The following is a 13,505-nucleotide window of genomic DNA, read 5'->3' as shown; positions in this document are numbered from 1 at the left end:
TTCAGTTGTGTTTGTAACTGCTCACTGAAGCATTTTTATCATGGCTGCTTTAAAATTTTGTCAGAAATTCTAACATCTCTGTTATCTGGGTGTGTTAGTCCATTTTATAGTGCTATAAAGGAATACCTGAGACTGGGTAATTTATAAAGAAAAGCTTCGTTTGGCCCATGGTTCTGCAGGCTGTGCAAGCCTAGTGCCAATATCTATTTCTGGGCAGGCCTCAGGAAGCTTACAATCATGGTGGAAGGTAAAGAGGGAGCCAGCACATCACGTGACAAGAGAGGGAACAAGAGAGATAAGGGAGGACATCCCAGACTCTCTTAAACAATCAGATCTTATGTGAACTCATTACTGCAGAGAAGGCATCAAACCATTTATGAGGGATATTCCCCCATGACCCTCACACTAAGTTCCACCTTCATGTTTCAATATGCGACTTGGAGGAGACAAGCATCCAAACTATATCACTGTGTCTCTTGATTTTTTAAAAATTCATTTTGAATTGTTCCAGGTTTTTGGTATAATGGATGATTTTTAAAATTGAAACCTGAACAGTTTTATATTGTGAGACTCTGGACCTTTTTAAAGCTTCTATTTTAATTGGCTTTCTTTGACACCGTTCTGTCAGAGAAAGGAGTGGCATCACCTCATTACTGCTAGGCAGAGAGAGAAGTCCAGGTTCCCCTCCCAGCTTCCATCAGTACCTGAAGAGGATGATGCCCTCATACTGCCAGGCAGGATGAAAGTCCAGGCATCCAATTTGGACTGCACTAACACTTCATAAGATGGGTCGGGGGGACTTATTACTGGCCAGTGGGGAGGAAAGCCTCAGGTTTTTGGCACTGTCTGATACCTTCCTGGCAGGGGTGTTGGGGCACCTCATTACAGTGCTTACCAGGGAGGAAGCCTATGCTCCCCATCCTGTCTTTGCTGGTGTGAGGAGGGGTGGGGGCCAGTGTTTTTTCTGTGGTATCTGGCTGCAGTAAAGTGGTTATTCTCTAAAAGATTTTTGGCTTGCTAGGCTGCCCCTTTGCTGATCCTTTGGTTAGAGAGATTATGCTTTTGTTGGGGTGCTTTATGTTTCTGTTTTGTTTCGGTCTGTGCTCGCTGACATTTCCAGGTTACTAGATTCTTCAGCTGCTGGGAAGAATCTCAGCAGCTGAGATAGATGAGGCAAAAAGAAAACCTAGGAAACACACCACTAGGTTATTATTTTGGACCTGAAGACTACTTTTTCTCTACCTTTCAGAGTCTTCTTACGTTTGTTTTATAGATAATGCCCAGGGTTATTAGTTGTACTTAACAGAAGAAATAGGGAAAAATATATCAATTCCATCCTTGTTAGAAGCAGAGGATATCAGACATACTGATTTTCTTAGTCTGTGTAGGCTGTGTGTGAGCCACAATGCAGAGCTCTCTGGGAAAACATGGATTGGAGAATGGGGTCTGGAGCCAAGGCAGAAGCAGAGTCTCCTCCATTCCAGATCTAGGACTTGGGACCCACATGCTCTAGTATGTGTACAAAACACATAAAGTTAACAATTTAGATGAAGTAGAACAATTCCTCAAACCCCACAAACTATCAAAACTCACTGAAGATGAAATAGACAACCTGAATAGTTCTACAACTATTGTTATAAGTTGAATTCAAAGTTAAAAAGCTCCTGAAAAAAAGAAATCTTCAGGCCCAGATGGTATTACTGGTAAATTCTACTAAACAGTTAGAGAAGAAATAACACCAGTTTTACATATCTCTTCCAGAAATAGAGAAGGAGGAAACGCTCGTCAACTCATTTTATGAGGCCAGAATTATCCTAATCCAAAACCAGACAAGAACAAATCATAGACCAATATAGATGCAAAAACCACCAGCAAAGTATTACCAAATAAAGTCTAGCAGTGTGTAAAAATAATCATACAGCATAGTCAAGTAGGGTTTATCCCACAAATGCAAGCCTGATTCATATCTGTAACTTGATAATTTAAAATAAATTATTATAATCTCCCAAACTAACAGTGAAAACTGCATGAACATTAAAAAATCACATCATCATATCAATTGATGCTTTGGCATTTGACAAAATTCAGCATCTGTTTATGATAGGAACTCCCAGCAAACTGGGAATACAAAGGAATTTACTCAACTTTATAGAGAGTATTTTTAAAAATCTAACATCATACTTAATGACAAAAGACTAAATGCTTTTCCCCCAAAACTGGGAATGAGGCAAGAATGTTCACCCTCACTATTCCAATTTATGATCATAGAAGAATTCCTAGCCAGTGCAGTAAAACAAGAGAAAAAAAGAGCATGTAGTTGGGGGAAAAAGAAGTAAACACTGGGCCTGCTTGTAGATGACAATGTGAGTGTATGCAAAATCCTAAGGAACACATCAAACAAAATGAAACAGCCCTCCCAGAACTAATACGTGAGTTTAGCAAAGTTACAGGATACAAGGTCAATACATAACAATTTTAGTTTTATATACAAGCAATGAACAACGGGGAACTGGAAGTTTTAAGATACCATTTACAATAGTTTTTTTTTTTTTAAGTACTACTCTATCAAAACACTACAATATCCACATGCACTCAAAGCGATAAAATAAATCAAAGGAGACCTAAGTGAATATGTAGATTAGAAGACTTAACAGATGAAAGATGTTAACCATCCTCAAACTGATCTGCAGACTTAAGGCAGTTCCAATCACAATCCCAAAAGGATGTTTTTATAGATAAAGACAGGCTGATCCCAAAATTTATATGGAAATACAAAAAAAACTAAAGTAGCCAAAAGAATTTGAAAAAGAAGAAAGCTCGATGAATCACACTACCCAATCTTAAGACTTACTCTAAGCTGCAGTAATCAGTAAGCAAAAGACATGTAGATCTTTGGAGCATAAGAGAGAGTCCAGAAATAGATTCATAGAAATATAGGCCAATTGATTTTTTACATAGGTGTAAAGGCAGTTCAATGGAGAAAGTTACATCTTTACAGTAAATAGTGTTGCAGCAATTGGACATACATAGGTAAAAGAGTGACCCTTGATCTAAACCACACACCTCACACAAAGTTTTAACTCGAAATGGATCATAGATCCAAATGTAAAAGGTAAAACTGTAAACTTTTAGAAGAAAACATAGTGGAAAAATCATTTTCTGGGATTAGGTAAAATGTTCCTAAACATGCACCAAAAGCAAGACCCATAAAAGAAAGAATTGTCAAATTGCTCATATGGCAAATGACTAGTGTCCTGGATATATAAAGGACTCTCTAAATCAAATAGTAAGAAAACAACCCAATTAAAAAATGGACAAAAGACTTTAACAGACATGTCACCAAAGAGGTATAGAGATGGCAAATCAGTACATTGAAGGGGATCAACAGCAATAGCCATTACAGAAATGCAAATTAAAACCGTGATATCTCTGCACACTGTTAAAATGACTAAAATAAAATATGATACTAAGTGCTGATAGTTTGCGGAGCAACTGGAACTCTCATACACTGCTAGTAGGAATGCAAAATGTACAACCACTCTAGAAAATTGTCAGTTTCTTAATAAATATTTACCACTGACCCAACAATTCTACTCCTGCTATCTGCTTTAAAAAATGAAAACATGTCCACACAAAAACCCATATACAAATGCACAGAAGCTCTATGAATAATCTCGCAATGGCTCACGCCTGTGATCCCAGCACTTGAGGAGGTTGAGGCGGGCAGATCACAAGGTCAGGAGTTCGAGACCAGCCTGGCCAATATGGCGAAACCCTGCCTCTACTAAAAATACAAAAATTAGCCAGGCATGGTGACGGGTGCCTGTAGTCCCAGCTACTCAGAGGCTGAGGCAGGAGAATCGCTTGAACCCAGGAGGCAGAGATTGCAGTGATCCGAGATCGCGCCACTGCACTCCAACCTGGGTGACAGAGCCAGAGTCTGTCTCAAAGAATAAATAAATAAAATTTAAAAATTGGCAGCAACTGAAATGTCCTTCAACAGGCAAATAGATAAACAAACTGGTACATACTTACAATGGAATACTACTCAGATACTACTCAGCAATAAAAAGGAATGAACAGTCAATACACAGAACAATTTAGATGAAGCTCAAAGGCATTAAATTGAATGAAAGAAGTTAGTCTCAAAACAACACATGCTACCTGATTCTATTTACATGACATTCTGGAAAAGGCAAAACTATAGTGATGGAGAACCTATTCATGGTTGCCAGAGGTTAGGAGTGGGAGGAGGCTGTGACTAAAAAGGGGCAGCACCGGGGAGTTCTGTGGGAGATGGAATTATTCTGTGTTCTTGACTGTGGTTATTCCAATCTATACATGTATTATCATTCAACTGTCCACCAAATGAAAGGTCATTTTAAATAAATAAATTACAGTAACAGCACAGCAGATTGCTGCTGAACTGTCCCCACACTGAAATTGTCCTGAGAATTTTCTAGTTTACCTATAAGCAGCTTCACTACCATGCATTTAGCCAGGTTTCCATGACAGCAGGCAATTCGCGGGCCTTTGAGTGGTTTCGCAGTAAGGCAGTGGCTTAGGTCAGCCATCTTTACCTTAGACATTAAGACATCCAAAATAAATGATTTTTCTGGGAAAATAAAATGTCTTTCTGAAATATTTCAATTTTAACTGTAGCATTCCACAAGTATGTGGTTAGGCTGGTGTGTATCAAATGAATTAACTCTTCCATTTAAAAATACTTAGAGTAAAGCTTGTGAACAATCTCTGGCCTAGAGAGTGTTTTCGCCAAACTATAAGACTGTTACAGCTTAGCTCCTCCTTCATTTTGCTGCCTTTTGTTCCCCTATAGGAGGTTGTGGCTCACCGGATTGCTGAAAGCCGCATTGCCATTGAGAAGATCCGCTTGTTGACTCTGAAAGCCGCTCACAGCATGGACACTCTGGGCAGTGCTGGCGCTAAGAAGGAGGTGAGGCTACCTTCTCCCCTCGGACCACCAGCTGCTGAGCCTTCTCCAGTTCTCTCCACCTGTTGGACATTTCAGTTTTCATGGCATCTCGATGGCACTCAGAATATTGGAAGCCCCCATGTGATTGTGGGTTATAAATTATAAATGCCTGTCACTTGCTAGTCTCCTTGCAAGTGCTTTAGGGAATGATTTTTGGGAGGGAGAATATCTTCAGCATTCTTAAGATACAGCAACAAAGAGTGGGGGAAATCATAAGTTTTACACAGCCCTGGAACTGCACCCACTCTGCCACTTTCTGCTAGCCTTGTGATCACAGGCAAAGTACTTAACCTTTCTGCCTAAGGCCTAGGGTTCTTGTGAAGAGTAACCAAGATAATATACATAGAATGTGCAGCAGCCACCCACAGTGGCTCTCGCCACTAATCCCAGCTACTTGGGAGGTGGAGGTGGGAAAATTGTTTGAGGCCAGGGATTTGAGACCAGCCTGGGCAATATAGTGAGACCCTGTCTCTTAAAAAAAAAAGAAAAAAAATTAGCCGACATGATAACTTGTGCCTGTAGTCCCAGGGAAGCTGAGGCAGGAGGATAGCTTGAGCCCAGGATTCTGAGGCATGAGTAGTGAGCTATGATCATGCCTGTGAATAGCCACTCCACTCTATTCTGGGTGACAGAGTGAGAGCCTGTCTCAAATAACAAAACAAAAAAATGCACAGCATGATACTGCTACATGGTAAATGTTTCATGGAAGAGACTTCTCATCCTCTGCTTTCTTATATTTCTGGCTTATATGAAATAAAGACATAATCATTTAATTCTAAAAGCCCATGAAACTGCTAAAAGAAAACTGATTAGAGGCACAAAGGCCCTTGGACTATTTTTATGATCCCTAAGGTAATGAGTGTGATTTATCAGCTGCCTGAAATCCTTTTGGAAACAAGGCAAGTTAGAAATAAATGGATAAAATGTGATTTGGAAGAGGTGTCTCTTTCCAGAGGGTCTTTATTGACTGAAATACGGCCATTAACTGCATTGCAGCAGGATCTCTTTGTTGGCTTTTGTTAAAGATCCTGTTTGAGTGGTGACTTGGGTGTGGGAAAGTTCCCTTGTTTCATTTCCCAGTTTTGCCACATTGTGTATAGTCTAAGAAAAAAGCATTCTTTTCATATCTTGCTTATGTAGATTGCAATGATCAAAGTGGCTGCCCCACGGGCTGTCTGCAAAATCGTTGACTGGGCCATCCAGGTGTGCGGAGGTGCTGGTGTTTCCCAGGATTACCCTCTGGCCAACATGTGAGTAGATGTCATTTAAGAATCGGCCGGGCGCGGTGGCTCAAGCCTGTAATCCCAGCACTCTGGGAGGCCGAGACAGGTGGATCACGAGGTCAGGAGACCGAGACCATCCTGGCTAACACGGCGAAACCCCGTCTCTACTAAAAAATACAAAAAAAACTAGCCGGGTGAGGTGGCGGGCGCCTGTAGTCCCAGCTACTCGGGAGGCTGAGGCAGGAGAATGGCGTGAACCCGGGAGGCGGAGCTTGCAGTGAGCTGAGATCCGGCCACTGCACTCCAGCCTGGGTGACAGAGCGAGACTCCGTCTCAAAAAAAAAAAAAAAAAAAAAAAAAGAATCATCTACATTTGATAGGCACGGAGGTAAAAAATCTATAGATGCCTTGACAAGAATTGCTTACATTTAGTTTCAGTGTAATTGAAGGCTAAATGAAGTGATATACATACTTTAATATAGAGCTGAACACCAAGAAATAGTTGCTCTTATTATTACAATAATCGTTTCATTCAATTATGTTAATTTTTACACTGAGGTGACCCACCGAGAATTCCTGGGCCATAGACACAGCATGGGGTTTCGCTGAATTTATAGCGGTACATGTCAGTGACTATCTAATATCTAGATCCTGATTACTGGGAGGTAGGAGCATTCTCCATTCCCCATCTGTCTATCTCCACACATAATTACAGCGTCTCCTTCTCTGTCATACTGGACATAGAGTCTCATCCTTCATCTATTTTTACCCTTAAGAAAGAACTAAATATATAGTATCATACCATTCACTGCCTGTTCTAAGTTCTAGCAACATCTAGTAAACTATAGGAAACCAGGAATGAGATTAACTCCACTGTACTTTGCCATTTAACTCTCCGAAGTTGGGAACTTTAAGATGGCATTGCAGAAGCCCTTTAGCTTATTTTCCTGGTACTCTTTTTCTTACCGTGACCTTGGTGGGATTTAAGAACTAATATAGTCTTGTTTTACAATCAGAGTGACTGACGTCAAAGTATCATGTTCCTCTTCCATAACTCCCTGTGATCCCTGGTTCTTTTGCTTTTTCAGGTATGCTGTAACCCGAAGTTTGCGTTTAGCAGATGGACCTGACGAAGTTCACCTTTCAGCAATTGCAACAATGGAGCTGCAGGACCAAGCCAAAAAGCTGACAGCCAAGATGTAAGGAGAGTGGCACTGCCACATCCCACCGGCAGAAACTCTCCTTCATACAAACTTCACTGGCTCCAACATTTGAATCTCATATTTTTGCAGCAGTTTGAGCACAGGGTTAATTATTCACTTGTGGTAAAGATTATAGCATCTATTTTGATCAGTGGGTTTTATAATTTCAAGGGTCACACAGGGTTGAGTTCAATAAGAAATGCTGTAGCTGTTGTCATTCAATCTAGTGCCTTCTTGAGGCCAGGAGTTTGGGAGCAGCCTGGGCAACACAGTGAGACCCCCATCTCTACAAAAAAATTTTTAAATGAGCCAAGTGTGGTGGCACATGCTTGTAGTCCTAGCTACTTGGGAGGCTGAGGCAGGAAGATTGCTTGAGTCTAGCAGTTTGAGGTTACAGGAGCTGTGATCATGACATGGCCTCCAGCTTGGGTGACCGAGTGAGACTCTTTCTAAAAATAAAAACAAATAAAAAATAAATTTCTTCTTGGGGTGGGGTGGAGGTGGGGAGCAAGAATTTGGCCTGGGCTCTGATCCCTTGTGTGTTGTGGGCCTCTTTAACATTGCCACTTTGCCTTAACCTCACTGTACCTCACTTTACTTTGCATGCATTGGTGTTAATATTTTAATCTTAGAAGACGCTGACCCACTGAGGGTTTGTTGTGAGAGTCCCTAAAGCCATGTAGAAGCACCTTGAAATCTGTGAAACCACAATAAAGTACTTTATAAAAGGTATCCTTATTTGAAGTGGACAGATCTTACAACTCGAACTATTTAGCCTTATGATTAATTTTAAAAGTTGTGATTTAGAAGGCAGGATTGTTTTTGAACATTAGGAATTAAAGGCTATATCTGGTCCTTACAGTTTTGTAATGTGTTTCTCTGTCTGAGGAAAGCGGGCTGGATTGGTTGCTGATTTGTTTTAGTTAATCTATTGTCATGTATCTGGCCCTCCCTAAGGCAAGTCACTCCATGTGATCTGTACTTACCTCTCTCCCTTCCCTGAATTTAGTCAGATAAAATTATGTTAAAAAGAACACCAAGGATTGTTTTGAAAAGGAAAAAAGTCTCCAAAGGATAAAGTGAAAAGATCAATATCAGGATCAGGGCCCCAGTCCTGGTGGGAGAATGGACTAAAGGTAAACTCCTCAGCATTGTGACCATTTCTAGGGCTATGTCTGTCACTGGGAGTCACTAGGCAGCCATTCATCTGGGACAGTCTGCCAGGTTTGCCATGTGTTTGAAACCACATGGTTTTAAAGCAAGAAACTGCCCTTTCTAATAATGAGATGGCAGGGAGGGAGCAGGGATGAGAGAGCTCACCAGTCAGGGCTCTACCATGAAGACCCCTCCAAGATTGCCAAGTGGTCTGCGACAGAGCCTCGACGAGGGGCCTTGAGACTGCCGGACAGGGAAGACACCATGAGGCGCCACACGAAGAGGTCATGGTCTTTCTCCAGCAAACATTTAGGATGCTCGGGGGTAGCTGTGATTATCCGGAGGAGGGGCTAGTTAAAGGTCTCTGGTAATTGACCTTGTTACTCTAAGAACACGCAACAGAAAGTTCAGCGGATTACGGAGGACTGATTTCCTCATCAGCCTGTGGTTATTGGTAAGAGCTTCTTCAGGGTGGGTCCTCATCACCCCAGCTGTTTCCATACAACTGTGGCTCACTTAGGTGTCATGGGCATGCCCACATTTTGTCCAAGAGAAATAAAGTAGGTGAAAAGCACTTTAGACACTTGAATGGATACATTGGGCAGGGCTTGCCCAAAACTGCTTTTCTCCTTGATCTTAAATGAAGCTACAACAGTGCCGGGGAAGTTCAGAAGGCAGGCATTTTTTACTTAGGCTTTCTAAGGGCTTTAAATTCGTCAGGTTCTTAAATAAAGGATATAAAGTGCAATGTATTTTTGCAAATGTCTGCTATGAAAAATGTCTTATTTCAGTCAAGCCAGGCAGCCCCGCTTGGCTCCTCCCTTTCCCTTTCACTAGATGGTCCCTCTCCAAGAAGCAGAGGAAAGGGGCGGGGAGGCTCCTGTTGACAGGCTGGTGTTTGTCTGTCACATATCTTTCTCCACTATTTCTTTTGCCTGGATCACTCCAGTAGTCTCTTAACTGGAGTTCTAATCTATTCTCACAGCAGCCAGGATGACCTTCTCAAATGCTGCAGTGGCTTCCATCTCACCTAGAATAAATGCAGAGTCCTTGCTTTGGCTGACGAGGTTCCATCTGATCTCATCCTCTGACACCTCTCTGATCCCATCGCCCTGGCTCACTTGCTCCAGCACAGCCTTCTGGCCGCCTTTCCAACATGTGAGCACAGCCAGGCCTCTGGGCCATGGTCCGGACTGTTTTCTCTGCCTGAAAGGATCTACGCTGAGGTTTTCCAGATGTCTAAGTCAAAAGGCACATTATTAAAATGTCCTTTCTTGACCATTGCTTGAAACTAGCACCATGGCTGGGCGCGGTGGCTCACGCTTGTAATCCCACACTTTGGGAGGCCGAGGCGGGCAGATCACCTGAGGTTAGGAGTTCGAGATCAGACTGGTCAACATGGTGAAACACTGTCTCTACTAAAAATACAAAAATTAGCTGGGCATGGTGGTGGGTGCCTGTAGTCCTAACTGCTCAGGAGGTGAGGCAGGAGAACCGCTTGAACCCAGGAGGTGGAGGTTGCAGTGAGCTGAGATTGCACCACTGCACTTCAGCATGGGTGACAGAGCAAGACTCCATCTCAAAAAAAAAAAGAAAAAGAGAAATTAGCACCACATGCGTTGTTATTCTCCACCTGCTTATCTGGCTTTGTTTTTCCACAGCACTTACCACCTGACATATTTAATATTTATTTGTGGTCTTCTCACTCAAGTGCAAGGCCCATTTTTCCCCTCCTCTATTCACTTCTCTCACTTTTTTGTGTGTGTACTGGTGTCTCCTTGGTCCCTAGAACCATGCCTTACATCCAGTAACCACTCAAAAAGAGTGCGAATGAATGAATGAGTTTCCATGGATGCTCTCTGGTTTGCAGCACAGCAAGCGGTGAGTGAGCAAAGCATTCATGTATAGGTCTGCCAACAGAACAGAGCCAGAGCCTGAGCCCCAGCCAGTCAACACAGAGGCTGGGCAACAGACCCAGAAGGGGTTATGGGTAGCTGGAGAAAACCTAAGCCTGGGAAAGGACATCAGTGTCCTGGCAGTGGGGGCGCACAGTAGTCTGGGCAAGTCAGTTGATGGAATAGGTGTTTAATGAGTATTTAACAATTCAGGGAAATATGCATTTCATTTTTTTCTCATGATATCTAATCTAATCAACTGGAGGGCTGTGGTCAGCTCTAGGTACAGAGGGCAGTCAGGATGCCTAAAAGAAACAAAACCACTTCTGGTGATTGTTGGAATTTTCCAATTTTCCAAATAAGCAGGATTCTAGGAAGTGTCCTCCCTTAATTCAAGACAGACAAAGAGCATTTAGGATTTATGATCCTGCCATGATATTTTTCTTTTCAGCACCTCTTTCTCATTGTGGTGATTATGAGTTTGTTGTGAAGAAAACTCATGTGCATTCTAGTGTGAGAGTGTGGTTACCGTAAGCTCTGTGAAACAAGGGCTTCTTTCTGCCTTACCTTCACCCCCAAATTATGTGACGAAGTAAAGCGTAACAATTTATCCTGGAGAGGCGCATCCCTCTTAGGAGGCCCTAAATAAGTACAGGTCAAATGGAGAGCAGTTGCATGGATAGGATCTCCAGAAGGTATTTTCCCCAGTCTTCCTTCATCTGACGGCTAATCACCTCGATGAGGAGCCTTTTGTTTATTTTTTAAGTGAGTGCAGACACCCCGTCCCTCCACCACCTCTCTGACTTCAGTTTCTACTGCTCTGTTTTCTTACTCTCTCCGTGCCAGACACATTGGCCTTCTGCTGTTCCTCCAGTATCCCAGATATATTCCTACTTCAGAGTCTTTGCACTTGCCTTTCTGTTTGCCTAGAAAACTCTCCCCCCACTACATGTCCTCAAGGCTTCCTCCCTTCCTGCAAATGTAACCTTCTAGGGATTCCTTCTGTAACCACCCCATCTAAGTTTCTATACCCTCCCAACACACACACACACACACACACACACACACACACACACAGTTTTTCCCTGCTTTGGTTTTCTTCTTAGAACTTTTCATCGTATGACATACTATGTATTTTTCTCTTTTCTTGTGCATATTACCTCTTCCTCTCCCCCTACTAGAAAGTATGTTTTAGCAGAGAAGGGTTCTTGTCTGTTTTGCTCACTGCCACATCCGTAGAAGCTGGAGCGATGCCTGGAGCATTCACGATACGTCCTCAATAAACATTTGTTGAATGCGTGAATGCATGCCAGCTGCAGAAGTGCGGGGAACGCAGGATGTTTGATTCACTCTATGTGAGAAGTGTAGTAGCATAGGCTCATGTTCCCTCACTTGCCATGCAGACATTTAAAACTTAGGGCCAGGCACAGTGGCCTAATCCCAAAGTGTAATCCCAGCACTTTGGGAGGCCAAAGCAGGCAGATCACCTGAGGTCAGGAGTTTGAGACCAGCCTGACCAACATGGCAAAATCCCCATCTCTACTAAAAATACAAAAATTAGCCAAGTGTAGTGGTGGGCACCTGTAATCTCAGCTACTCGGGAGATTGAGGCAGGAGAATCACTTGAACCCAGGAGACAGAGGCTGCAGTGAGCCGAGATTGCGCCACTACACTCTAGCCTGGGCAACAGAGCGAGACTCCATCTCAAAAAAACAACTTAAAGCAGTGATTCTTACCCTGGCTGAACATCAGAATCACCTGAGCAGCTTGCTATAGCTACAGCTGCCTCAGCCCCAGCCCTAGTGACGATTACTTTAGTAATAACAAGGTTCACCTGGGATTCTAGTGACTCGATGGTCAGGGGAGAGCCTCACATCCTGACAAATCTTGATTAAGTCAGCATTCTTGGCTGCAAACACTAGGAAAAGACTGGCTAATGTGAGCATAAAAATCTGTTGCATGAGTATGGGAAGGGAGGGCTACGAAAGTGTGGAAGATCCCGCCAAGACACAGGCAGAGAAGGAAGCAGGTCTTTGCAGCTGGGACCAGAGCAGCCTGACCTGGAGGATGGGAGAGACACCCCTGCATTGGTGACCTCCATCTGACCTTGTCCACCAGATCGCTCTGCCCTTGCCTTGCTTTGGCTCTGAGGCGCTCATGGTTGACCAAGCTCAGGCTACAGGCCTGCCCTCTGGGCTGTCCAGGAAGAGGAGAGCTCTTCCAGTGCTACCAATAGAAATATAAGGTAAGCCAGATATGTAATTTAAAATTTTACAGTGCCACATTTAAAAAAAAGTGAAATTTTAATATATTTTATTTAACCTAATATATCCAAATATTATTTCAACATGTAATCAATATAAAAAATTATCAGTAAGCTATTTTACACTTTTGCCCCAAAATCCCAATATATTTTATATTTATAGCACATCTCAACTTGGAAGCTAAATTTTCAGTGGAAATACTTGATCTGGAAAAAGTTAACTACATATAAGTAAGCTTCATAAAATTTATAGTTAAAGAAGTAGGTTCACATGCCCAACTTGTTCTAAACATACTTAACAGTTTTCAAATACCTGAACTCAGTTTTTAAATTTAAATAATTCATTTAAAGTTAAGTAAAAAATTCAGGGCCAGGTGCAGTGGCTTACGCCTATAATCCCAGCACTTTGGGAGGCCAAGGTGGGCAGATCACCTGAGCCTAGGAATTTGAGACCAGCCTGGGCAACATGGCCAAACCCCATCTCTACAAAAAATACAAAAATAAGCCGGGCATGGTTCCACACACCTGTAGTCCCAGCTACTCAGGAGGCTGCAGTGAGAAGATCACCTGAGCCCAGGCGGCAGAGGTTGCATGAGCTGAGATAGTGCCTCTGCACTCTAGCCTGGGCGACAGGGCCAGGCCTTTTCTCAAAATAAATAAATAATTTTTTAAAAATTCAATCACATTAGCCCGATTTCAGTGCTCAGTAGTCATGTGTGGCCAGTGGCTACTGTATTGGGCCACTCAGCTCTAGCCCCTTGGTCCTCACGGTTT

At 42.6% G+C, this 13,505-nt stretch overlaps 1 protein-coding gene across 1 annotated transcript in view; it reads left to right on the top strand.

Moving 5' to 3' along the window:
- LOC105490369 (acyl-CoA dehydrogenase family member 11) overlaps positions 1–8,277 on the top strand; it is a 97,613-nt gene extending 89,336 nt beyond the window's left edge. The window contains exons 18-20 of the mRNA XM_011755892.3: positions 4,838–4,954; positions 6,134–6,243; positions 7,305–8,277. Coding sequence (XP_011754194.2) covers positions 4,838–4,954; positions 6,134–6,243; positions 7,305–7,419 — 342 coding nt within the window. The 3' untranslated portion in view covers positions 7,420–8,277. The remainder of the gene's footprint in view (positions 1–4,837; positions 4,955–6,133; positions 6,244–7,304) is intronic.
- Positions 8,278–13,505: the final 5,228 nt, after the last annotated feature.

This window comes from Macaca nemestrina, chromosome 2 (genome assembly GCF_043159975.1).
Source record: "Macaca nemestrina isolate mMacNem1 chromosome 2, mMacNem.hap1, whole genome shotgun sequence".
Taxonomy (NCBI): domain Eukaryota; kingdom Metazoa; phylum Chordata; class Mammalia; order Primates; family Cercopithecidae; genus Macaca; species Macaca nemestrina.
Note: the sequence above shows the minus strand (reverse complement) of the source record. Positions and strands in the feature narration are given on the sequence as shown.